Here is a 26,890-nt window from a genome sequence, read left to right as displayed (position 1 = left end):
TTGACTGGTTAAGAAGTTGTTGGGCATTTGTCCTGGATTATTTCACTTGTTCTGAGATGTTTCTGACTCGTTTCGATACATTTCTTCCTTATTTCAGGTCATTTTCTTTGCCAATGGGGAAAGAACATTGGTCTTATCTCATTGGCAGTTTTACTTTCTTATTTCAAGTGAGATTTACCCTAGAACTGGTGTGAAATGTCCTCAAACAAGCAAAGCAAACTCGGTCCGATCAGGAAAAGTGTCTAAATTTCCTCAATTCAAGTCATTTAAGACAATGCTTGATATTCACTTTTTGCAGTGTGTTAAAGTTTGAATAATTAGAGAAAGTTTAGATTTTTCTCCAAATTGTTTTCCCCTTAACTGTTTTCAAACATGACCATATATGGGCGATTCCAGAGACGCCGTCTGTATCTCTCAGTGATGCCTCTATATTATATCTTTTTGCAGACAGGACCGAGCAGAGACTAAACTGGATTTCCGCCCCTTCATGGCTCGGACTGGCCGTCTCTCTCGCTCTGACTCCATTTCCCGTTGCCTCATCAGTGAAATGGTTTGGCTCTTCCTCCGGGCCTGGACTCGGGCTCCTGGCTCAGAGACGGTCGGTCTGGGCCAAAGCCGGAACCACCGTCAGCCCAGACCTGAGCGAGCACTTTAACGCGGCGCAAAGTCATCCCTTTAAAAGCGTTACGCCTTTGGCCGCCAGCGATTTGTACGGATTTAGAAATGAATTACGAACTTAACCTGGAGATTAGTGACAGGTTTGGAAATTACGGAAAATGTGTTTGTTCTTTTTCATTATTAGTGTTGTATTACTTTTTAAAGCTGACGCAGTAAAGCTCAGTGAAACATATAAAGCAACACTGTGTAACATTCTGGACTAAACAAAACATGCTCCAAATGCAACTCAACACCGCAAACGCCATAGATACAGATCTCTGGGATCGCCCATATATGGTCATGTTTGAAAACAGTTAAGGGGGAAAACAATTTTGAAACTACAAACTACAAAAACTACTTTAACAAATGCTTTTCTGGTGGAATATGAACTTATTTATCACATACATAAAGTCAGGTCTAAATCAGGCCCATGTGGATATTTTCTCACGGCAGATTGTTCAGTAGAAGTGAAAAAACGGCAGTTGTAGCTAGGGCTAGCTAACCGTTAGCATTAGCCCGATGCCAACATGTAGCATCAACTTAGCATTCTCCGTTATTCATGTATTTATGGGCTGTTGAACCACGTTGCTCCTCCCCATGTCTTTGTATCTTTATTTAGTAGAAACTATATTCATAATTCAGCGTTTGTTACAATAGTTTTTGAATAATTAGAGAAAGTTTACATTTTTAAAATTGTTTTCCCTAAACTATTTTTGAGAAAAATCTAAACTTTCTCTAATTATTCAAAAACTACTTTAACAAACGCTGAATTATGAATATAGTTTCTACTAAATAAAGATACAAAGACATGGGGAGGAGCAAAGTGGTTCAACAGCCCATAAATACATGAATAACGGAGAATGCTAACATGACGCTACATGTTAGCATCGGGCTAATGCTAACGGTTAGCTAGTGCTTGCTACAACTGCCGTTTTTTCACTTCTACTGAACAATCTGCTGTGAGAAATAACCATATGGACCTGATTTACACTTGACTTTATTTATGTGATAAATAAGTTCATATTCCACCAGAAAATGGCTAAAAAGAGGGAAAAATGGTGTTTCCCAAAAGATGCCACGCCCCCTTTATGACGAGATGCGTCTGTATCTATATAAAAAATGGGTTTGGACGAAGACTTTGCTTATTTACCATCACCATGGAGACGAGCTCGAGACGGTTTTCAATCATAAAAACATCATAAAATAAATGCTTGTATTTCAGTGTTGTTTACTGGGTGACATGTTATGCAGTGTGGCTTTAAATAGAATGATTAAAAACATTATTAAAGCAGCACTAAGTAATAAATCCTCCCCGTAGTCCCTGTGGGGGTCATGCAGGTGTTAAAGGGATGATTGGAGGGTCTTTCATCGCCCCCTGGTGTCTCTGGCCAGAAAACCGCACTTGCAACTTGACTGCCACCGGACTGGAGTCACCAATACACACTAATGGAATCACTAAGGAGAAGCTAACAGGCTAACGGGCAAAGCTAACTGCGGGTTCTTGATTATTGTTTGAATAAAATAATCATATGGATCATTTGGAGCCGCTCCCTACAGCTTCACCGGACTCGTTCTGATCATTCCAGAGCTCAAATTGCCCCCCACTACAAACGATTCAAACAAACATCTGGCGCCTGAGCGGACTGAGCGGTCTGAGCGGGCGTGGCTCGTGGCTCGTGGTTCGCTGCGTCTCAGACCTGTGGTTTCTGCTCCGGGCTCACGGCTCGCGTTGGCCCAGTTCTGATGCCGTTACCGGGAGATAAACAGGTTTAGCCTGAGCTGCGTCGGACGGGGCTTTTCACACTGATGAGATTTACTCAATGAGCCGATGCATCAACTTCAGAGACAACAGGGCTGATCGTGAGTGGAGAGGAAGGGCTTTGCTGAGGTACAAACAGGGGGGGGGAGCGGGTTATGATTACCAGGAGTGGGTGGAGCAGCCAAACGTTTCACTCAAATAAAACATGGGCTGTAGTTTTCAGAGTAAACCGGTCTCGACCACTGTGGGGCCAAGGCCGGATTTCTGAAGCGGCTTCCAGGGGCTAAGGCTGAAGGGCCCCTGTGCTCAGTGCGGGCTGCGGTTCCCTCTCTCTTTGCAGACTCCCTCACATTTATCACATTATGTTTTTACCCGAGAATAAACCAGGTCTCTGCACCATTAAAATACAAAAGATCTCTGTGGGAGGACCCCCAGACCCCCCTTTTAAATGTGTCCCCCACCGGTCTGGCGCGAGGGCTCATTATGTTAAACTGTTTGTTTTTTTTTCTTCACAAATTAGTCTTTTTTTTTTAAAACTAGTGCTATGTTTAAGAAAGTACTTCTGCATGTTCACTGTAGAGAGAGAGAAATCCAAGTTTTGTCATTTTTATATCTGACATGAAAACTAAGATGTAAAGGGAGGAAAATAGATACAAATCTCCACTTCCACCACTGCGGGAAACATCAATACTTTCACCTAAAGTGTCTCGCCTTAAACACATCCATATGGACCCGATTTAGACTTGACTTTATTGGTGTGTCATAAATATGTTATAATCCACCGGAAAACAACTGAAAAGAGCAAAACAATTGTGTTTATTCCCCCTCGGCGATGCCACGTCCCCTCGTTTATGACATGTCTGTATAAGCCGGCTTTATGTCATTCTCTCCGAAACAGGTGAAATATGACACATGTATGTTTTTATTTGTGCTTTCAGACTTCTTGTCCACTTTCTCGAGTGTTTCTCCCTCATCCAATCAGAGTTAATGTCGTCGACTGAAATATTTAGTCTTAATTTTGGTCAAAGTGATATTTTTGTGACTAAAATTGGACTAAAACTAAATGAAAAGTTTCTCATGAGACTAAAACTGTGACTAAAATGTGCAGATGTTTGAGTCGACTAAAATCAGACTAAATAAAAGTGAAAAGGAGAGACTAAAATCATCCAAACTTGTATTGAGCGTCTGAAAGAGCCTCAGATCATGTTTAAAGGATCAGCTCTGAGCTTTGTTCATGTGGAGCAGAAACATGAAGCAGAGGAACAACATTAAACATTATTAGAATCAATATTATCAATGCAAAGTCCACTAGATTAGTCTTAAATTTACTTGCAATTTTAGTCGACTAAAACTAGAGTAAAAATGGGGATGAAATTTTATTTTTTTGTCACATTTTTAGTCATTTTTTAGTCATTTTTTCCTTTTTTTTTGTATTTTTTTTGTATTTTTTTTTTTTTTTTGTATTTTTTTGTCATTTTTTTGGTCTTTTTTGTCATTTTTTTGTATTTTTTTTGTCCTTTTTTTTGTCTTTTTTTTGTCATTTTTTTGTCATTTTTTAGTAATTTTTTTGTCACATTTTTGTAATTTTTTTGTCTTTTTTTGTCTTTTTTTGTGTCATTTTTTAGTCATTTTTTGTCATTTTTTTGTCATTTTTTTGTCATTTTTTTTGTCATTTTTTGTCTTTTTTTGTCTTTTTTTGTCATTTTTTAGTCATTTTTTAGTCATTTTTTGTCATTTTTTGTCATTTTTTGTCATTTTTCTTTTTGTCTTTTTTTTTGTCTTTTTTTTGTCATTTTTTGTCTTTTTTGGTCTTTTTTTATTCATTTTTTGTCACATTTTTGTAATTTTTTTTTTTTTTTTTTTTTTTTTTTTCATTTTTTGGCCAATTTTTTTGTCATTTTTTTGGAGAGACTAAAATCCTCCAAACTTGTATTGAGCGTCTGAAAGAGCCTCAGATCATGTTTAAAGGATCAGCTCTGAGCTTTGTTCATGTGGAGCAGAAACATGAAGCAGAGGAACAACATTAAACATGATTAGAATCAATATTATCAATGCAAAGTCCACTAGATTAGTCTTAAATTTACTTGCAATTTTAGTCGACTAAAACTAGAGTAAAAATGGGGATGAAATTTTATTTTTTTGTCACATTTTTAGTCATTTTTTAGTCATTTTTTCCTTTTTTTTTGTATTTTTTTTGTATTTTTTTTTTTTTTTTTGTATTTTTTTGTCATTTTTTTGGTCTTTTTTGTCATTTTTTTGTATTTTTTTTGTCCTTTTTTTTGTCTTTTTTTTGTCATTTTTTTGTCATTTTTTAGTAATTTTTTTGTCACATTTTTGTAATTTTTTTGTCTTTTTTTGTCTTTTTTTGTGTCATTTTTTAGTCATTTTTTGTCATTTTTTTGTCATTTTTTTGTCATTTTTTTTGTCATTTTTTGTCTTTTTTTGTCTTTTTTTGTCATTTTTTAGTCATTTTTTAGTCATTTTTTGTCATTTTTTGTCATTTTTTGTCATTTTTCTTTTTGTCTTTTTTTTTGTCTTTTTTTGTCATTTTTTGTCTTTTTTGGTCTTTTTTTATTCATTTTTTGTCACATTTTTGTAATTTTTTTTTTTTTTTTTTTTTTTTTTTTTCATTTTTTGGCCAATTTTTTTGTCATTTTTTTGGAGAGACTAAAATCCTCCAAACTTGTATTGAGCGTCTGAAAGAGCCTCAGATCATGTTTAAAGGATCAGCTCTGAGCTTTGTTCATGTGGAGCAGAAACATGAAGCAGAGGAACAACATTAAACATGATTAGAATCAATATTATCAATGCAAAGTCCACTCAATCAGTCTTAAATTTAGTCGACTAAAACTAGACTAAAATTGAACAGTTTTTTTTGACTAAATCTCGACTTAAAGGGACTATACAGAGTTTAAAAATGTTAAAATTATGTGTTTTCCTCCCCCTACATGTTCCTCCATGTCCTATTGTGTAGAATGAGCTCAGACCTGTTCACCACAACTGCCTCTAAAATCCTGCACTGTCACTCAAAAATGTGTCACGTATGACCTGAGGTGGCAGCAGTGAGTATAAAATGGCGAACTTGCGTCTAGCCCCTTTAAATTAAATTACATTTTAGTCAAAAGACTAAAACTAAAATAAAATATGTTGTCAAAATTAACACTGCATCCAATCCAAGCATGTATCGTGTCTTCCTGTCAAACGTCCAAGCGACCTGGACCCCCCCAGGTGTGAAACTGTTCATTATGGGCTGTGTAAAAACAGAGAACCTGCTGCTAAGTCTACAGTGGAGAGTTTGGAAAGAGGAATAAAAACACAGTATATGTGGATGTAAAAGTGCAGGAGCGCTTTGTCCCAGCAGACGGAGAGGAGAGAGAGAGGACGTCCCAGAAAAGTCAAGTGTGAAAAATGTGAGCCGGGACAAAAGGGGGTCTGCTCCGGCGGGACGGGGGCAGGTGTGCTCCGCTCGGGACGAGGAGAAGGGGAGGAGCCAACGGGACGAGCACAAGCAGGAAGTGAGTGTCAGAGATGGAAAATTCATGTCATTGTTGATTCAAACACCACGTTATGTAATTCCAAAGTTACGCAAAGCTTCTTGTTGTTTTACGTAATCATTGATCCACAACTGCACCACGTTTTTATAGGAGTTTGTTGAGATGAGCTGACGACCTTATGTCCTGACGATGTGGGAAATGTTTTGACAATGTTTGAATCTTATGAAAGAGTTTAGTCAGATTGTTTTAGTCGATATAATTTCTATGTAAATTGAGTTTTCATTTTTATCATCTTTTCATTCGAGTCGACAAAAACGTCTTGAGATTTTAGTGTTTTAATCGGCTTGTTGCACAATGTGGCTACGCTAGTTCCTCTAACCTGAAGTTGTGGGCGCTAGCACTTCCTGTTCGTATTAATTTCCATTAAAATTAGCTCAGACTTGTTCGAATCATCGTATTTCCTAATGATTCTGTGGTGGACAGTGAGTTCCTGGTAGACGATCACCTCCTGCAGGTGAACGAGTTGCTCTACAGTGTAAATATTTCCATAGAGGAGACGTCTGTGTTTATCAGGATCAGTGAGTTTGTCTTGAAGCTAAAGGCTAACGTTCATTTCATGCATTATACAATTTGAAATAGTGCCTTTTATTCATTTTTTTTAATAGCATGTTAGCCTTTAGCTTCAAGACAAGCTCAATCCTCTATGATCACAGGTGTTTCCGATCTACAATATGATTATTATTCCAGGAAAATAACACAGACAGGAAGTACAGGCGCTCACAACTTCAGGTCAGAGGAACTAGCATAGCCACACCGCGCAACAAGTCAAGATGTCCAATTCTATACAGCAAAAATATTACTTTGACTTATGGTTAATGATATTGACACTAGCATCTGTTATGTAGCTCCTCCGCCTGCCACAAAAATATGTACAATAGGGTCCCCGCTGAGACTAGGACTCCGCTGGAAATGAGATTCCTAGTCCTTATGTCAGTGGGACTTTCCTGGTTAAAGAAAGGTCAAATAAATGCATTTAAGGGGCTCCACAAGCGTTAGCGTTCAATAAATACGCGACTTTTACTCCTGGAATCTCTCGTTTGAGCAGCGACGCGTTTGTAGCTCTAATGTGTGAAACCAGTGACAGTGTTTTCAGCTGCTCAAAAGTTCTTGCTCCGATTAAACAACACGGTGACCGGAAGTGGTTTACTCACTTAGTCGTTAGAGCATAACCCCTATTCCAAACATGCGTCTGTATCTATGGGCTTATGCAGAGTTTTCTCACGTGGCGTCTTCCTGGACAGTCACACCTGGACTTCCTGTCACTGATCATTTACTTTCAGCAGGTTCCACACAAATAAAGAGAAGCTCAGGATCTGGTGAAGGACGAGTCACTGATGGAGTCACAGAAACAAACATCATGTTCTCTGTGAATCTGCCCCAAAGGAAACGCCAGCGCTCGTAAGGGGCGGAGCTTTATCTTAGAGCTAAAGGCTAGTGTTGAAAATGCTAATATAACATGTAAACAAGTCAATATTATTTAAACTAACAGGACGATTCTTTTTTGCGCAGGCTCGTTCAAAACTTTGCGCTAGTTTTATGTTTTATTGTGTGTTAGCCACGTTAGCCGCGTTAGCCGCGTTAGCCTCAAGACAAAAACATCCACCGTTATGAACACGGAGTTTCCTCCAGTGAAGTCCTCACGTCTCATGTAATATTTTCTAACCTGCTCCGTCACATCTGAGCTTTTACTCTCTGTCCTTTACCAGATCTTAAGCTATGGCTTGTTGCACGGTGTGGCTATGCTAGTTCCTCTGACCTGAAGTTGTGAGCGCCAGTACTTCCTGTCTGTTTTCTTTTCCTGGAATAATAATCATATTTTCTAAAGATGACGTTGTGGGCGGTGAGTTCCTGATAGATGATCATTTACTGTGTTCAAACCTTGATGTAACGAGTTCAGAGGAGACGCCTGTGATCATAAAGGATTGATCGTTTGTCTTGAAGCTAAAGGCTAACATGCTATTAAAAAAATAATAATAAAAGGCACTATTTCAATTGTATAATGCATGAAGTTAATGTTAGCCTTTAGCTTCAAGACAAACTCACTGATCCTTATAAACATACACGTCTCCTCTACGGAAACATTTACACTGTACAGCGACTCGTTAACCTGCGGTAAGTGATCGTCTACCAGGAACTCACTGTCCACCAGAGTCTGTAGGAAACACGATGATTTGAACGAGTCTAAGCAAATCTTAATGGAAATGAATACAAACAGGAAGTACTAGCGCCCACAACTTCAGCTCAGAGGAACTAGCGTAGCCACATTGTGCAACAAGCTAATAGCTTCATTTCTGTGGGACCTGCTCATGTTTAATGTGAAGAGAGAGCGGACAGGAAGGACAGCGTCTGGCTGACTGTCCAGGCTGAAACACGTGGGGTCACTGTGCGTACAGCCCATTGTGATGATATTTTCTCTCCCTGCAAAACCCATCTTATATGTGACACTGAACAACGTGCCATAGCGACAAATGAACTCCCTTAAGACACTACAAGCTTTTGCAAATGATACTGTAATACAGGGCTTCTCAACCTGGGGGTCGGGACCCACTAGGGGGTCGGGACCCACTAGGGGGTCGCGAGACAAATTTGGGGGGTCGCCAGAGCATATAGATAAAATATGTATTTTAATATTATTATTATGGCGTCGTAGCAAACATGCTCTTTTACCAGGGGGGCGTTATTTGTTCTAAATTTAATTCATGTTTGTTTTAGCCATTGTTTTTTCTTTGTTTTTTAAGAGTTGTATAGGTTTAACCTCTGAACTCCCGCCTGAACCGAGAGGATCTTTTTCCTCACGTCAGCAGATGTGTTTTCCATCATTTTTTTGTTGGGTATTCAACTCATTTTTGTAACTTTTTCATTATTTTTTCATCATTTTTTGTCACATTTTAGTCAATTTTTTATCACATTTTTGTCATATTTTTTTGTAATGTTTTTGTAATTTTTTGTCATTTTTTTGTCACATTTTTTCATTTTTTCGTCAATTTTTCATCAATTTTTTGTCATATTTTTGTCACATTTTTTAGCACATTTTTATCACTTTTTTGTCACATTTTTTCATTTTTTTGTCAATTTTTTATCTTTTTTTTTTCATTTTTTTGTCACATTTTGTCACATTTTTTTTTCATTTTTTGTCCATTTTTGCCAGTTTTTCATCAATTTTCGTCACTTTTTTGTCACATTTCCATCCTTGTTTTCATCTCACTTTTGTCGCTATTTTCTCCCCTTGTTTCCAGAAGCTTTTGGATTGGGGTAAAGCCAAACTGGAGAAAATGTGCTGGGTTCAGGCGGGACTTAAGGGGTTAATGTCCCTGTTTCCCATGGTCTGACCCGGGTGGGGGTCACGATCCTAATGAACTGTTATAATGGGGGTCGCGGCTCTAAAGGGTTGAGAACCACTGCTGTAATAAACCTAAATATGACATTGATGTTTTATCCTTTTAAAACGATGAAGCTGTGTCTGTGTGACTCACGGCTCCGTCCCGCCTCCGTCCCGCCTCCGTCCCGCCCCCTGGATCGATTCCCCGCCCCCTGTATCGATTCCCCGCCGCGTGTTTTACGGAGGGAGGTGATAATTGACTTCCTCTTGTTGCGTCTTGTCCATCCGTCTCCGTCTCATTAAAGGCTGGGGGGGGCTCCGTGTCCCCCGTGTCCCGTCACGTGCCCCCCCCCCCCCTCCCCCAGAGACTCATTATAACGGCAGGATTCTGACATGTGCATTTGTCACACGGACCCGGCGGGGGGGGGCGGACGGGGGGGGGCACGTGCTCCACTTTCAGCACTTTGTTTAAAGGGAAGGAGCTGGAATTCAATCTGCAGACTTTGTTCTGATATATTACGACTTTCTCGGGCGTTTTTAATCAGTTTGAACTCTCGCTGTGTTATTCGATTCACATGAAGAACAGGACGGAATCGGATGTTTTGAAATGTTAAACTAAATTTCCGTTTTTTGTGTGTTTTGCCTGAAAAAATAAAGGAAGTAACAGTAACACTCAAGACCTCGACGCCAGGGGCCAACATGGTCCTCCATTTATACAGACGCATCTCTGGAATCGCCCATATATGGTCATGTTTGAAAACAGTTAAGGGGGAAAACAATTATGAAAAAATCTAAACTTTCTCTAATTTTTCAAAAACTACTTTAACAAACGCTGAATTATGAATATAGTTTCTACTAAATAAAGATACAAAGACATGGGGAGGAGCAAAGTGGTTCAACAGCCCATAAATACATGAATAACAGAGAATGCTAACTTCATGCTACATGTTAGCATCGGGCTAATGCTAACGGTTAGCTAGCGCTTGCTACAACTGCCGTTTTTTCACTTCTACTGAACAATCTGCTGTGAGAAAATATCCACATGGGCCCGATTTACACTTGACTTTATTTACGTGATAAATAAGTTCATATTCCACCAGAAAGAGTGAAAAATTGTGTTTCTCTAAAGATTCTATTTTCCCCCTCGGCGAAGCCACGCCCCCTTCTATGACGAGATGCGTCTGTATCTATAGCTGCAGTACCTCCATATGTGGGCGGCAAAACAAGCTAGTTTTCCATTACAAAGCACTTTCCACATGTTTACTTAGATATTGCTCCTGTGAGAACGCTGGGTTAGTAACGATTAAAGAAACCAGGTTTTCATAAGAAATATGTTAGAAATGTAATGCTTTGCGCCTTGGGGGGGAGTGGCTACGACCTGGAGGCCTTTGAGTGCGAGTGAAGCTACAGCCAAACAATGATGAAAAACTACTTCTTCTGTGCTCGTAATTGCTCAACGATCAAAACGTGACCCAGAACTACAAAGCTCTGCACATCAGGTTCACCAGAGCGTTTTCCTGATCGACTTTTCAAATCAATAGATAAAAAGGTAAAGATTTCCTTAAGCTTTGGTTTAGTGGAATTGGATATTTGGAAGATTAATATTAGTCTCTTCGATGACGCCATATTGTTTCCAGCAGCGAACCCCCAAGTCAAGTGTAAATCGGGCCCATATGTATGTTTTCTCACAGCAGATTGTTCAGTAGAAACGAAGAAACGGCAGTCGTAGCTAGGGCTAGTTAGCTGTTAGCGTTAGCGTTCCCCGTTATTCATGTATTTCTGGGCTGTTGAACCACTTTGCTCCTCTCCATGTCTTTGTAACTTTATTTAGTATAAACTATATTCATGATTCAGCGTTTGTTAAAGTCGTTTTTGAATTGTTTTCCCCTTTAACTGTTTTCAAACATGACCATATAAGGGCGATTCCAGAGATGTCGTCTGTATGTATTGAGTCTATATGTCTGTGGCTTAAGGCTAGGGTTAGAGTTATGTCTTATTACTTTATGTACCTACAAACTACAAATACATATGATTCCATTGTGTATCAAACCCATTGGTACAAGTTATTACACATTGTTACAGAGCACAATGTAGTTGAGTCAAATGTATCAAGGGTCCGGTAAAATAAAGTTTTCTTTTTTTTTTCCTACGACAAAACTGGGACGAGTTTGAACAAAAAACAAGAGTTAAAAAATCATCTTCTAGGTTTGAAAACAATTGAACTGCATTTTAGGGCAGACGCCAACGTTTCCCTCTCTGTCCCGAGAGCTTCCTCATGACCGATTTAATTAAAAGCAAACACAGATATATCTTTCTGGTCCAACACTTGGCAGCTCAGGTATTGGAAAAACTCCCAGAAAATGTTGCTCATTTTCATGTTTTCAGAAGCTCGAAACACAAAGTCCTGGCAACGTTCAGGCCAAACTTTGTGCTCGCGTCACAAAGCAGTGATTTGGCAAAGAGACAAATACAGACGACATCTCGTCATAGAAGGGGGCGTGGCCTCGCCGAGGGGGAAAATAGAATCTTTAGAGAAACACAATTTTCCACTGTTTCTATCACATATATTAGCCCGATGCTAACATGTAGCATCATGTAGCATTCTCGTTATTCATGTATTTATGGGCTGTTGAACCACTTTGCTCCTCCCCATGTCTTTGTATCTTTATTTAATAGAAACTATATTCATAATTCAGCGTTTGTTAAAGTAGTTTTTGAATAATTAGAGAAAGTTTAGATTTGTCTCCAATGTTTTCCCCCTTAACTGTTTTCAAACATGACCAAATATGGGCGATTCCAGAGATGCGTCTGTATCTATGGTACAGATACAGACGCATCTCGTCATAGAAGGGGGCGTGGCCTCGCCAAGGGGGAAAATAGAATCTTTAGAGAAACACAATTTTCCCTCTTTTTAATCATTTTCTGGTGGAATATCAACTTATTTATCACATAAATAAAGTCCAGTGTAAATCAGGCCCATGTGGATATTTTCTCACAGCAGATTGTTCAGTAGAAGAAAAAAAACGGCAGTTGTAGCAAGTACTAGCTAACCGTTAGCATTAGCCCAATGCTAACATGTAGCATCATGTTAGCATTCTCCGTTTTTTTTAGGCCTATGTATTTATGGGCTGTTGAGCCACTTTGCTCCTCCCCATGTCTTTGTATCTTTAATTAGTAGAAACTATTTTCATAATTCAGCGTTTGTTACAGTAGTTTTTGAATAATTAGAGAAAATTTACATTTTTTCAAAATTGTTTTCCCGCTTAACTGTTTTCAAACATGACCATATATGGATGATTCCAGAGATGCGTCTGTATCTATAATGGTGCGTTCCAGGCAACTGGTAACTGGTATTTTTCCCACTTAAGAGTTACCAGTGCGTTCCAGGTGATTGAAGTCGTATATAAAAAAAACATAACAGAAAAAACATGGGAGAAAAAGGGAAGTAGGACGACACAAAAAGAACACAAAACAGCATTTGTCTCTTTACCAAACATCAGGGGGGTCACAGAGCGCATACAGAGGGCCATGAGGAAACACAACATAAACACTCCGGTCAAACCACACACCAAACTCAGGCAGCTGTCAGTCAGACTCAAAGACTCCATCCATCAGGACCGGAAATGCAATGTCATTTACGAAATCCCAGGCCTGTCATGCAATAACACGTATGTGGGGGAGACGGGGCGATCATTCAGCACACGAAAGAAAGAACACCAGAAGGAATGCGAAAAGGAGACGGTCAACGGGCAAACAGGAGCAAGAAAAGAACAAGCAATGCAAGAAAATCTCAAATCAGCCATATCAGACCCCTGTGAGAGGAGAACCACAACTCAGCCATATCAGACCCCTGTGAGAGGAGAACCACAAATCAGCCATATCAGACCCCTGTGAGAAGGAGAACCACATCATGAACTGGGACAATGCCAGGGTCATCCTTGCCGAAAGTAACAAGTCCCACCGCTGGATCAGAGAAGCATCGAGATCAGGAAACATCAACATCTATGAACCGGGACGAGGGAGCTACACCTTATCCCACACCTGGGACGCCGTCCTGGAGAAGGCGCCGGTCAGTTGGGGGCGCAAGCTCTCCCTACTGACTGGAAAACCCATGTAAGCTGCCTACGACACGGCACCTCCACCACCAGGGGGCGCTTCTGAGGAAGATCACAGGAAGTGCTCGAAACTAGTCAAGCAGGTTAAACTAAACCTTTCTGTCTTACTATAAGGAACAAAACTGTAATGGGAAATTTACCAGTTGCCTGGAACGCACCATTAATCCAGGATGTGTAGCACAGGTAATTTGAGTGCGGCCATGATATATACTGTAACGAAGCTTCAGATTGACCTCTCCATCTGACAGAGCTGTTCAGAACATTCAGATGTACCGGCCGGCCTGTGCAGGAGGTTCAGTCCGAGCCTCCAGACCGGACTCCAGCTCGTGTGGAACCACATCCTCTGGTTATGTAAGAACAGACTTTCATCGCCTCCAAAAGACCAAATGTTCAAAGACAAGTGAACAAACTGTGTCACATTTCACAGTCGAGCGGCGTGTGCTGTCGAGGCTTCGCACTCATTCTTCCCACTGGTGAAGAGGAACCAAATCTACATCTTAAAAGTGTCCTCCCTGTCAGCAGTGGGGGGTCCAGCCGGGGTAAACACGTCTCCACAGGGTTTATTACAGCTGAGCATGTAAATAAAGGAACATATTGTAAGATTACTGTGCTCCCCTTTTTGAAGGGTTTCAGACGCGTGTTCCAATCAAAAAGGGGAGCACAGTAATCTTACAATATGTTCCTTTATTTACATGCTCAGCACGGTCCAAAGACTGTTCCTCCTCACTTTGCAACACCTGGTACCACTAATTACCAGGCTTAAATAGGGCCAGGACAACAATCATGAGGAGGAATCAGCCACAGCGACACCTAGAGGCCAGGCAGGCATTCTGGCCGCTACACACCAGCCCCTAGATTGTCTCTGCTCAGCCAGAACAATTACAAACATCAACAATAAATCATAAAGAAAACATTTCCCTTGTCGTCGTCGCAAAGCAGAGCAGCCGGCGGCCATTGGTTTTCCCCCCTTGGCCACGCCCCCTTCAATGACGCAATGCTGTCTGTATCTACAGCGATTTGACTCATTTCCCATAAAGCAATGACAATAATGACCACTCGGGGCAGTGTGCAAGCAACACATCAAAGTACACAGACTACTTCAGGAAGATTGTGTATATAAGGAGTCTGAGTGACAACTGAAGGTTCAGGGTCCAAGTCCCGCCTCCTCTCTGACTTTTCATTATTCCTTTACTTCCCTCAGCATGAATTGTACTGCGAGTGCTACTACTAGTATATACAGCCCCCCCGTATGAAACCCCTGAGACACAGTGCGATGCGATTTGCTCATCAGCAGCGTTTTCGTTCGGATAAATGGCCCGGGAATGGCGTCTGGGCTGGTCTTCGCCGGCTCAGCGTGTTTTTATCTGCGTGTCCCTGTAGCCACGCGTGTTAAACGAGTGCAGGGCTGCGGTTCGTGATGGATGAGTCCTCAGCTCTCGGCCACGTGTGATCCGTCTCCTGTCGCGCTGAGAAAACAGCGTTTCCATCACAGCCTCACAGACCGACAGGCTTTGTAAACGAGCCAGGTCTCCTAATGTAAACTGTTCACATCCGCCCAAAGCCCTGCTGTCCAACGGGTCATAAAGATCATTGTGTTCTACTGTTTCTGAGGAGGAAGACCTAGACCAGTATAAACATCTCAATTTGAGCACAATAATCCACATGTTAGTTGTTGTGACTGGTTAAGAAGTTGTTGGGCATTTGTCCCAGATTATTTCACTTGTTCTGAGATGTTTCTGACTCGTTTCGATACATTTCGTCCTTATTTCAGGTCATTTTCTTTGCCAATGGGGAAAGAACATTGGTCTTATCTCATTGGCAGTTTTACTTTCTTATTTCAAGCGAGATTTACCCTAGAACTGGTCTGAAATGTCCTCAAACAAGCAAAGCAAACTCGGTCCGATCAGGAAAAGTGTCTAAATGAGTGAAAACCGCTCAAAACAAGATCCTCAATTCAAGTCATTTAAGCCAATGCTTGATATTTACACAGAAGAGCACAGAAGGGCCACCGGTCCCGCCTCAACCGAGCTTTACCCAAATCTAAAAGCTAAAAAGAAAAGCATCAAAATAGCGACAAAAAGAGGATGAAAATATAATAAAAATGTGCCGGAAAAGCAACACGAAAAGGGTCAAAAAATGTGACGAAAACACAACAAAAAGTAATGAAAAAACAAACAAAAAAGAGGTTAAAAATTGCGGCGACTTGACAAAAAGTTAGAATCACTCTTGTAGGTCTGAGCTTTCAAATGAGGCGTTGCATTGTTGCTCTCCAGTCCAGAAGCTTTTAGATTTGGGTAAAGCCAAACTGGAGAAAATGTGGTGGTAAGTGTCACATTTACGCTAATTTGGGCCGGGCTGGAAAGAGTCCAGGCTGTTTTTCAGTCCCAGTCCGGCCCCTGGGCTGAACTTTCCTTTCAGGGGTGACTCAAAACAAGTATTATGTAAAGAAGTCACACTGCAGAGGCCGGGCTGGACAGAGTTTTCTGCAAGGCATTGAATTGTGCTGCTCTCAAAAGTATTGGAAACACACTGACATTGCTCTACTTTACACCAGGAGCTCCAAATCTTCATGTGATTTGGCCCAGGAATCACAGAGAAATTAGCAATAAACCACGACTAGAGATCTGTTTCCATAGTTACTGCCACGCAAGTTTAAACTCCAGGCTCCGTAGGATGTTGTGACGTCACGTGAACTATTCTGATTCTGAGGTTTTTTAGCGGTCGGGGAAACCGGGGCATGAAAACTTCCACCAGTTTTCAATACCTTTTTTTCCTCAACACCAGTAGTACCGAGTATCCCCCCCCACCACCCTCCCCCAAGTAGGCAGGTTTGCTCGGTGGAGCCGGGTTTCTTCATCGTCAAAAGACCAAGGGCCGGACCCTCCAATTAAAGCAATTAGTAAAGCATCACTTTCTACATATGCCAGTGTTACATCAGACACACTGGAAACATGTCCGTCTTAAATGAGATAAATGAACCTAATACATTAAAGATAAAAACACCAATGTCAATGGAAAACATAGAAATCCCCCAAATTAACTTTCTCTTGAAATTATACCAAATAATATGAATTAAGAAAAAACTTGTGCTTGTTTCATTGGCAACAATAGGTTTCATCTGCTTTAAGACCAGACCAAACCTACTCAATCTTTAGATTTACTCTCTTAATTCAAGTAGATTTAAGTCATTTCTTAGTGTTCTTAGAGTATTCTTTTAGGATTATGGCCTGAAAGGGCTGCTCTGCTAAGACATTTTAAGGCAGGGGTGTCAAACTCAAATACTCAGTGGGCCAAAATGTAAAACTTGAACAAAGTCGCGGGCCACCATCGAACAAATGAACCTTTTAATATGGACCCAAACAAGATTTGCTTTAACATTGAATATGGAACAAGCAACACTTATTACTATACAATATATAACTTAATAGTCCAGATATGCAAAATCTGAAAAAAAATGTATAATACCGGTGGACCAGCTCGAGTAGTCCTTTGGTATTGCCTCGCGGGCCAGAGTTTGACACCTATGTTTTAAGGAATTGACAGTATCTTTCACATTTCTAGAGCACTTGATCTCTGATTTGGGTCATAATATTTCTCAAAATCATCTCGACGCTGCCTCCCCCGGCCATACTGTCATCGTCGCTACAATACTGTCGAGCCAGAACCACAGACCTGATCATTAACCACTGGAGTTTAAAGAGGCCTCAGCTTGTGTTTTCCTAGTTTGATATTTTGCCAAGAAAAAGAGTCTGAAGATAAAAGCGAAACATCAACATTCAACCCAGTCCAGTCGCCGATACTTCAGATTCCCTTCTACGTTTCCAAGCAGAGCCGTGGGGAGATTTACCCCCAAAATACTTTTTCTGTGCATAAATCCTATGTATTAACCTCTTAACTCCCGCCTGAACCGAGAGCGTTTTCTCCAGTTCAGCTTTACCCAAATCCTGTAGACCAGTGTAACGCCTCATTTGAAAGACCTACAAAACTAAATGGATCTTTTTCCTCACGTCAGATTTTTTTCATCACTTTTTTTGTCGGGCAGTCGACTCTTTTTTGTCACATTTTCGGGACTTTTTTGTCACTTTTTCGTCCATTTTTTCTTAATTTTTTGTCAAATTCGTATCACTTTTTCGTCAATTTTTTGTCATTTTTTGAAAAAAATTTGTCACTTTTTCGTCCATTTTTTCTAAATTTTTTGTCACTTTTTTGTCACTTTTTCCTCAATTTTTCGTCCATTTTTTCTCATATTTTGTCAAATTCTTATCACTTTTGCGTCAAACTTTTTTCTCATTTTTTTAAACATTTTTTGTCTTTTTCGTCAAATTATTCGCATTTTTTTGTCAAATTCTTGTCACTTTTTCGGCCATTTTTCCTCAATTTTTCCTCAATTTTTCCTCAATTTTTTTCCTCATTTTTTGTCTCTTTTTCGTCACATTATTCGCATTTTTTGTCAAATTCTTGTCACTTTTTGTCCATTTTTTTGTCACTTTTTCGTCAATGTTTTCTCACTTTTTTAACATTTTCATCCTCGTTTTCGTCTCAGTTTTGTTGCTATTTTCACCTTTTTCCCAGAAGCTTTTGGATTGGGGTAAAGCTGGAGAAAATGTGCTCTTTTCAGGCGGGAGTTAAGTGGTTAACATTCCCTGCATTTCACAAACTACCCACCCGGGGGTGCTGCGGCGCCCTCAGCACCCCGTCTTCCCACGGCCTTGTTCCCCCCCTATAACCAAAGCCGCCTCACTCACCCACGTCGTCCTCGTCGAAGGAGTTCATGCAGGGGAAGTAAATGGCCAGGGCCTCGAAGGACGCGGACAGGCTGATCTTGCTCTGGGACCTCTCCATGAAGAGGTCCGTGACGGGGGTCGCCGGCTCCACCGGCTTGGCCCAGCGCTGGCCATTTTTCACTCGGAGTACGGCGCGCGGCGTCTTGGACTCGGGTCACCTGCCCCCCAGACGGGACAGCTCCGACGACGGCGAGGAAAAAGAAGAAAAGCGAGGGGGTTTCGACGACGAGGCGGCGGCACCGGGGAGGGGAAAACCGGCGCCGGACGGTGGAGAAAGATCGTCACGAGAGAAGAAGAAGTTCTGGGAAATGGAGAAGCGACGGCGAGGAGTTAGAATGTAGAGTTTAGATTGTTACGCGATGGATTGACAAGTCCAAAGGCCGTCAATGATCATGCTCAGACACGATCATGGGAGTCCAAAATCAGCCCTGAAGTGAAGTTCTTCAGGTCAACACTTGAAGACATCACATGGGATCCTTTCGAAGACAGTTCCCCCAAAAGAACTCGATGGCTTTGAATTGAAATCCGCTCCGAAAAATGCTCTCAAATGTGGAAAGTCCTGGCGTTTCAGAGCAAAGGACTGGCACAAAAGAGAGTCCGAGTCAAAGAAACAAAGCCACACGAGCCGCTTTGAAACATTCGCTTCTGCGGTTGGTTCTTTTGCTAAAACAATCACTCAGTAAATCGACTCCTGCCCGTTCCGTTTCTTCTTCTTCTGCTTCAGATGCTGGTAGAGTCGCAGGCTAACACCGCTCCTCCGGTTCCCGCATCCGCCGCCGCCGCCGCCGCCGCACGCATTTAATCTTGAAAATAGCCTTAAGCCGGCGCTCTCCAAAAAACTCCTTCCGCGTTGGCAGCGATTCCGGCCAAGTCTCTCAATTATCCGCTCCCGAAACGGCTTGTTTTGAAGGTGACACTCGCCGCACACACACACACACAACACAAAAAATCCAGAAAATCAAAACATTTGTCGTGCGTCAAGCGGCGAATGCCTCCCGCGGCGTCGCACGTCCAGGGGGGGGAGAAGAAGAAGAAACTGGTCCTTTAAAAAACAAATCTTTGCAGAAAATGACCCCTTTTGAAAACGAGCAATCTGTTGATTCAAACAGAGACGGCGGCGGGTGTTTCGTTGTCACCCCCCCCGTGTCTCCTCCAGCGCCAAGGTTGCCAGGTCCCGCTCGCGTTCTTCACCTCGGGAGAGAATCCACCTCCGGAAACGAGCTCCGAAACGATCCCGGGCGTCTGGAAGCTGCGTCGCCGTCGGTTCATTCAGACGATGGAAGTGGAGGAGAGGGGGGAGAGGGAGGCGTGTGAGGCAGAGAGAGAGAGAGGGGGGAGGTGATGGAAGTCTGGCCAATGGGAGCGCGGAGGAGAGAGCTGCGAGGGGGGGGGCGGGGCGGGCACGCTTTGCCAAATACAGGGTTCACGGCGGGATTAGCAGGGAGGCAGACGGAGGCAGGACGAGCCGGGGGTGAGTGGAGAGAGAGCCGGTTTGCTGGGGAGGGACGGGGGCATCGATTCCCTCTGAGCAGAGCTGGCCAACGAGCTCTGGTGGAACGGAGAGTTTGGAGCCAATTCACCCAATGTGTGAAGTCAAAGTGGGGAATGATGGGGACATTCTCTTTGATACCAGTACTTTAACGATACTTACTCACTAATAATAGTATATAAAGCAAGACATAACTTACTTCCAAGCAACATCCAAAAAATGTTTAATAACAGAGATGGGAAATACAATTTGAGAGGACCTCAATCTAAAGGTTCAGTACGTTCTTACCACCCTGAAAAAACCGACCATTGCACATAGAGGTGTGAGCCTATGGAATAATCTAGATGACAATTTAAAAAGGGATAAAAACCTGTTTAAAAGAGAACTTAAAGCAAGTATCTTTAAGATTTACGCTGATGGTTGACAACCGAATTTTCTCTTGAATTACTCGGTCTGGAGATCTGTGAAATTATACAACTGAGACAAAGTAACGGACCTTGCTAATGTTGTCATTGATATTTCTGCTCAGTATAATTAGAAGTTAACCAGGGTGGGCGAGATGTGGTTCTGCTGGTCTGAGAGGCCCCTCCCTGCCCCCTCCCTGCCCCCTCCCTGCCCCCTCCCTGCCCCCTCCCTGCCCGGCAGACTCAGAAAACCTCGTCTTTCAAAGCATCTCACAGCTTTGGATACAACAGCTCAACAACACAGTCACTAGTGAGGGCAGCTGGGGGGGCTTGTTGGTTGGGGCTACTGCCCTCTCCTAACTGACCCACTCCACACCCTGGCTTTTAATGCACCGCACTATATAGGGCAAAAAAAACAAAACAAAAATAAAACAACCAACACTTGTACATAAAAATATGGCAGTGGCAAAAGTAATGACAACACATGTTTTATCAGGATCTCTGTGTCTGTAAACAAGATTCCATTTCATCTCTGAATATTAAATATGCCGTATAATAGTATAATATTGTAATATTATATTATTCATTCGCAATATCTAGGATGTCATAAAAAATATTCTCACATATATCAGACTGTATGACGGCACAGGCCACGCCCTCAGGCACAGGCCACGCCCTCAGTCACTAAACGTATTGGATCATTAAACAATCAAGCAACAAAAATCATGGACAAAAAACCAGTCCGTTCCATCACTGCCATGTTCTCCAGAAGCATAAACAAGTCGTGTTTTCTCAAACTATTATTCAAATGTGTCAATAATCTTCAGTTAATTTATACAGAGACAGAACAGTAACAGAGTCTCCAGAGGCTCCGTCAGTCACAGCTGAACCGTTCCACACCGGGAAACTGCCATTTCGTTCTCTGGTCTGAAGCTGCTGAACTCACGACCCAGAGAACTTAAAACCAGATCTGAGTTTAAAACGTTCACTTCTAGGGTTAAGTCCTGGATAAAAACAAACCAAAGCTGTGCCCGTGTGTGAACAGCACTGAGTCTGAGTGACTGTAGGTGTGAGTGTACACAGTGTGTGTGAGTGTGACAGTTTTATACAAATGTATTTTATTATTGTAAACTGTGAAAGGCCCAACCAGGGACATGAGCTGAGAATTAGCACCAGCTACAAACTCTTCATGCATCGCATCAGCTGCAAATATTACTGTAACTATGTTGATTGTATCGTCCCTGATAAATAAATAAACAAATAAATAAATACCGATACTGAAATATTTGTCCTTGGGCCTCGCTTGTCTCCACATTTGATATTCTGAGATTGTGAGTGATTACAAAGAAATGTCCATCCGTCACACAGTTCAGCTGTAGACCAGTGGTTCCCAACCCATTCCAAAAACTATGGCCACTACAAATGTTTAAAATAATGAAGGCAAAAAACAATTTCAAACAAACTGCAATTGGAGTGTTTGATGCACCCGTGCTCCTTTCTTATAAACTACAGGACCCGTGGTTTGGTCCATCACGGTAGTTAACAATAAAAAAAATAACTAGAAATGCAATGGCTGCGCCATTGCGATTGACTGCGGAAATGCGGGAAGCGAATGCAGAAATTGCATAAACTGTTCAAATTGCATAATCAAATTTGCATAAAGTGGTAAAATGCATGAATGGGTTAATTTGCATAAATTATGTAAGTTGCATAAACGCTTTAAAATTCATAAAGTGGTTAAATCCCATAAAGTGGTTAAATCCCATAAAGTGGTTAAATCCCATAAAGTGGTTACTTTGCATAAATTGTTAATATTGCATAAACTTTTCTATTCCATAAACTGGTCAAACTGTTGAAATGGCCTCAGTGCTTGATTGGCAGAAGCACAAACGGCTGAAAGGCGGAGTCTCCTGATTGGCTGGATTCCCACATACACACCAATGCAAACATTTCAAACTCTCGTATAAAAAAAACGGAAAACTGCAGAAGCCAATTTTTTCTCAAAACCCACAAGTTGCAGAAGCTGAACCTGCACAAAGTGCAGAAATTGCAGAAAATGCAGAAAAAAGTGCAGAAAAGCATGGATTTGCAGCAGCCCCATTATAAGTCAATGGGAAAAATCTCTGACATTTTGGCCTCATTGCAGAAAAACCGTAAGTTGCAGAAGTCCCAAAAGTAACAGCACCTTCTCCTCATGAGGAACTAAAGTAACAGCACCTTCTCCTCAACATGCGGAACAAAAGTAACAGCACCTTCTCCTCAACATGAGGAACAAAAGTAACAGCACCTTCTCCTCAACATGAGGAACAAAAGTAACAGCACCTTCTCCTCAACATGCGGAACAAAAGTAACAGCACCTTCTCCTCAACATGAGGAACAAAAGTAACAGCACCTTCTCCTCAACATGAGGAACAAAAGTAACAGCACCTTCTCCTCAACATGAGGAACAAAAGTAACAGCACCTTCTCCTCAACATGAGGAACAAAAGTAACAGCACCTTCTCCTCAACATGAGGAACAAAAGTAACAGCACCTTCTCCTCAACATGAGGAACAAAAGTAACAGCACCTTCTCCTCAACATGCGGAACAAAAGTAACAGCACCTTCTCCTCAACATGCGGAACTAAAGTAACAGCACCTTCTCCTCAACATGAGGAACAAAAGTAACAGCACCTTCTCCTCAACATGCGGAACTAAAGTAACAGCACCTTCTCCTCAACATGAGGAACAAAAGTAACAGCACCTTCTCCTCAACATGCGGAACGTTTTGATGCATAACTTGCATAAATTGCACAAAGCATGAAGGTGCTGAAAGCTGGAGAAAATCGGGAAAAAGATGGAAGAGGAATAATAATAAAGAACATGAAAACCAATAATTGACTGCGGAAGAATTCAGCAGACAATCAATAAGTAGGTTTTGAACTGAAATAGCCTAATGATCGTTGTTAGACAGTATTTATAACCTTACAATAAAATTGGCAATGCTTTCAAAGCTGCTTTAGAATAAAATGTACCTCTGGGCTCACAATACGTGAAAGCAAAATAGAAAACAAATGGTAAAGCAGCAAAGTAAAAAAAAAGAAAAAAACTACGCAGTGCAGGCCATGCGCTCGTTAAGTGGTAGTTTCATTTTCACTTTTACTCACACGGAGGATAAATCAGTCAGAGCAGCGCGTTGATTAGAGGCTCGTGTTTGAGCAGGTTTTGGGCACGCACACACACACACACACACACACACACACACACATCGCCCTGTTAGGATGTGCACGCACGCATACATACACACACACACGCACGCATACATACACACACACACACACACATCGCCCTGTTAGGATGTGCACGCACGCATACATACACACACACACGCACGCATACATACACACACACACGCACGCATACATACACACACACACGCACGCATACATACACACACACACGCACACAGACATACACACACACACGCACGCATACATACACACACACACGCACACAGACATACACACACACACGCACACAGACATACACACACACATACACACACACACGCACACACGCCCACACACACACACATCGCCCTGTTTGGATGCGCGCACACGCACGGCAGTCAGATCTCGTGCACTCGCGTTGTTGTGACGGCGGATCAGCCCCCAGCACCAACCACGCACAAACTCACTACTGTCGCCAGGCTTCCTGGTGTTCCCAAACGGTCTCCCATCCCAGTTCTAACCAGGCCCTTCCTGCTGAGCTTCAAAGTGGGTATGGGAAATAAACATGGCGGCGCCCAGGCGGCGGCCATTGAGATAGCGTTTTCTATAATAGATATTGGGGAATAATTTGGGGGAAAATCCCCAAGAAACGGAAACATTTTAATTTATGTTTTATTACGATGCGAGACACTCCTTTCCGGTGGCTGTGATGAAAAGAACTGAAAAAACAGTTGAGATTTAAACGTTTCTCTGAGTTTTTAAATGGTCAAAATCGGTCCAAGGTCGGCTGACTTGACGCTCAGGTGAACTCCGTTGTGAAAAGTAGCTTCTTCCAGATTCGACAACTGTCTAAAGTAAAACCCGTTCTTTCACGGCACCACTTTGAGATTTGAAACTACCACGTCACTTCTTTTAACCTGTTATCTGCCATTTTGGGGTTGGAGTTCGCAATAGTTCAAATCCAAATCTCAAAGCATATTGACTGGAGACTTTAACGGTTTTGATACCATTACTTTTTTCCAGACCTAAACTGAAATGTTTGTCATTGAGAACCAGAAAACAGAACAATAATGTGTGGAAGGTCTGCGATGGCAAGAAATGTGTGAGGAATGGGGAGTCATTTGGGGGGAAATTGGGAGAAATTGTAGCAAAATGAAAGAAAATGGGGCAAGAATTGGGGGAAAATATTGATAATGACCAAAACTGAGAGGAAAAAATGGGGCAAACATTGGGGAAAAAAACAAAAAACAGAATCTAACCCTAACTGTATGAAGGTTAATTTTTGTTTTTATTATCAAGGTGTTTTTTATACACTGAATTTATGTATCTGATTTTTTTGCATCCGTATTTCACCACCATATTGAAAAAAAATCGGCGTATTTTTTTCCGCTGCTGTAAAAAAGCTGCGAAAAACAGCTGATGAGCCAATCAGATCGTGAGCTCCCAGAGCGCAGCCAATGAGGAAACTGGCTGCGTCCAAACGTCAAACTAGAGTTAAAAGTCCTCACTTAAACCCAGAGTAAAATTGTTAAACTAAATGCATTCATTGTGGAAGCCTGGGATCTGATCACTGGTGCTGGACCAGGCTGAAAGGAGCAGCGTTTTTATAGAAACTTATGAATATGTGTGTTAGCTTAGCACTCACTCATTTCTATGGGTTAGCCTAGGGTTAGTGCGAGATGTTCTGCTCTGGAGGGACAGTCTGCTGCGAAAACGTGAGATATCATGACACAAATTAAGGTTAGGGCCAGGGAAATGGTTAACCTCTGAACTCTGAACCGAGAGGATCTTTTTCCTCACGTCATCACTTTTTTTTCCAACATTTTTTTGTTGCTGTTCAACTCATTTTTGTAACTTTTTTGTCATTTTTTATCACATTTTTGTAAAAAAAAAATTGTCACATTTTATCACATTTTAGTCATTTTTTCGTCACATTTTTGTCACTTTTTTATCACATTTTTGTCATTTTTTTGTCACATTTTTGTCACATTTTTGTCACATTTTTGTCACATTTTCGTCACATTTTTGTCACTTTTTTATCACATTTTAGTCATTTTTTTCGTCACATTTTTGTCACTTTTTTATCACATTTTAGTCATTTTTTTGTCACATTTTTGTCACATTTTTGTCACATTTTCGTCACATTTTTGTCACTTTTTTATCACATTTTAGTCATTTTTTTCGTCACATTTTTGTCACTTTTTTGTCACATTTTTGTCACATTTTTGTCACATTTTTGTCACATTTTCGTCACATTTTTGTCACTTTTTTATCACATTTTTGTCACATTTTTGTCACATTTTTGTCACATTTTAGTCATTTTTTTGTCACATTTTAGTCATTTTTTTGTCACATTTTTGTCACTTTTTTATCACATTTTTGTCATTTTTTTGTCACATTTTTGTCACATTTTTGTCATTTTTTTGTCACATTTTTGTCACATTTTTGTCACATTTTTGTCACATTTTTGTCATTTTTTCGTCACATTTTTGTCACTTTTTTATCACATTTTTGTCATTTTTTTGTCACATTTTTGTCACATTTTTGTCATTTTTTTGTCACATTTTTGTCACATTTTTGTCACATTTTATCACATTTTTGTCATTTTTTTGTCACAATTTAGTCATTTTTTTGTCACATTTTTGTCACATTTTTGTCACATTTTAGTCATTTTTTCGTCACATTTTTGTCACATTTTTGTCACATTTTTGTCACATTTTTGTCACATTTTAGTCATTTTTTTGTCACATTTTAGTCATTTTTTTGTCACATTTTTGTCACATTTTTGTCACATTTTTGTCACATTTTAGTCATTTTTTCGTCACATTTTTGTCACTTTTTTATCACATTTTAGTCATTTTTTTGTCACATTTTGTCACATTTTTGTCATTTTTTTGTCACATTTTAGTCATTTTTTGACACATTTTGTCACATTTTTGTCATTTTTTCGTCACATTTTTGCCATTTTTTGTCAATTTTTTGTATTTTTTTTAATCAATTTCTTGTGACATTTTTGTGACATTTTTGCCACTTTTTCATCCATTTTTCGTCACTTTTTTGTCACATTTCCATCATTGTTTTGTTGCTATTTTCTCACCTTTTTTCCAGAAGCTTTTGGATTGGGGTAAAGCCAAACTGGAGAAAATGTGCTCGGTTCAGGTGGGAGTTAAGGGATTAAACCTTAAGGATGAGGATTATTTGTATTTTTAGACAAACCGACTCATAGATCTATACAAACTCACAGCAGACCGTCCCTCCGGAGCAGACGATCTAGCGCTAACCTTAGCCTAGCCTAGCGGCGTCCATTGGTTTACATGAATCAGTTAGCATTGGACATTGAGCTGTTGTTTCTCCTAAAACATTCAACAAAATTAAATGATCCCAAGCTCAACTGTGTATAAACGGTGTATAAAAAATTCAGATGCATAAATTCAGTGTATAAAAAACACCTTAATAAAAACACAAATGAACCTTCATATAACTGCGTAACAGGTCAATGCTGTCCCTGAACCAACAGCATCAAAACCTGGTCTCTACAGATTTTCTTTTCGGTACCGACTTTCAATAGTTTCATTTTTTCAACACCCCCAGAAAATAACTG

At 40.8% G+C, this 26,890-nt stretch overlaps 1 protein-coding gene across 1 annotated transcript in view; it reads right to left on the bottom strand.

The window, feature by feature from the left end:
- rims4 (regulating synaptic membrane exocytosis 4) overlaps positions 1 to 18,389 on the bottom strand; it is a 94,203-nt gene extending 75,814 nt beyond the window's left edge. Inside the window, exon 1 of the mRNA XM_079579341.1 lies at positions 18,150 to 18,389. Within this exon, the coding sequence (XP_079435467.1) occupies positions 18,150 to 18,246 (97 nt within the window). The 5' untranslated portion in view covers positions 18,247 to 18,389. The remainder of the gene's footprint in view (positions 1 to 18,149) is intronic.
- Positions 18,390 to 26,890: the final 8,501 nt, after the last annotated feature.

The sequence above is a fragment of the Gobius niger genome (assembly GCF_951799975.1).
Source record: "Gobius niger genome assembly, chromosome: 20".
Lineage (NCBI taxonomy): Eukaryota > Metazoa > Chordata > Actinopteri > Gobiiformes > Gobiidae > Gobius > Gobius niger.
The sequence above is the reverse complement of the archived record's forward strand: the minus strand, read 5'-3'. Positions and strand labels throughout refer to the sequence as shown.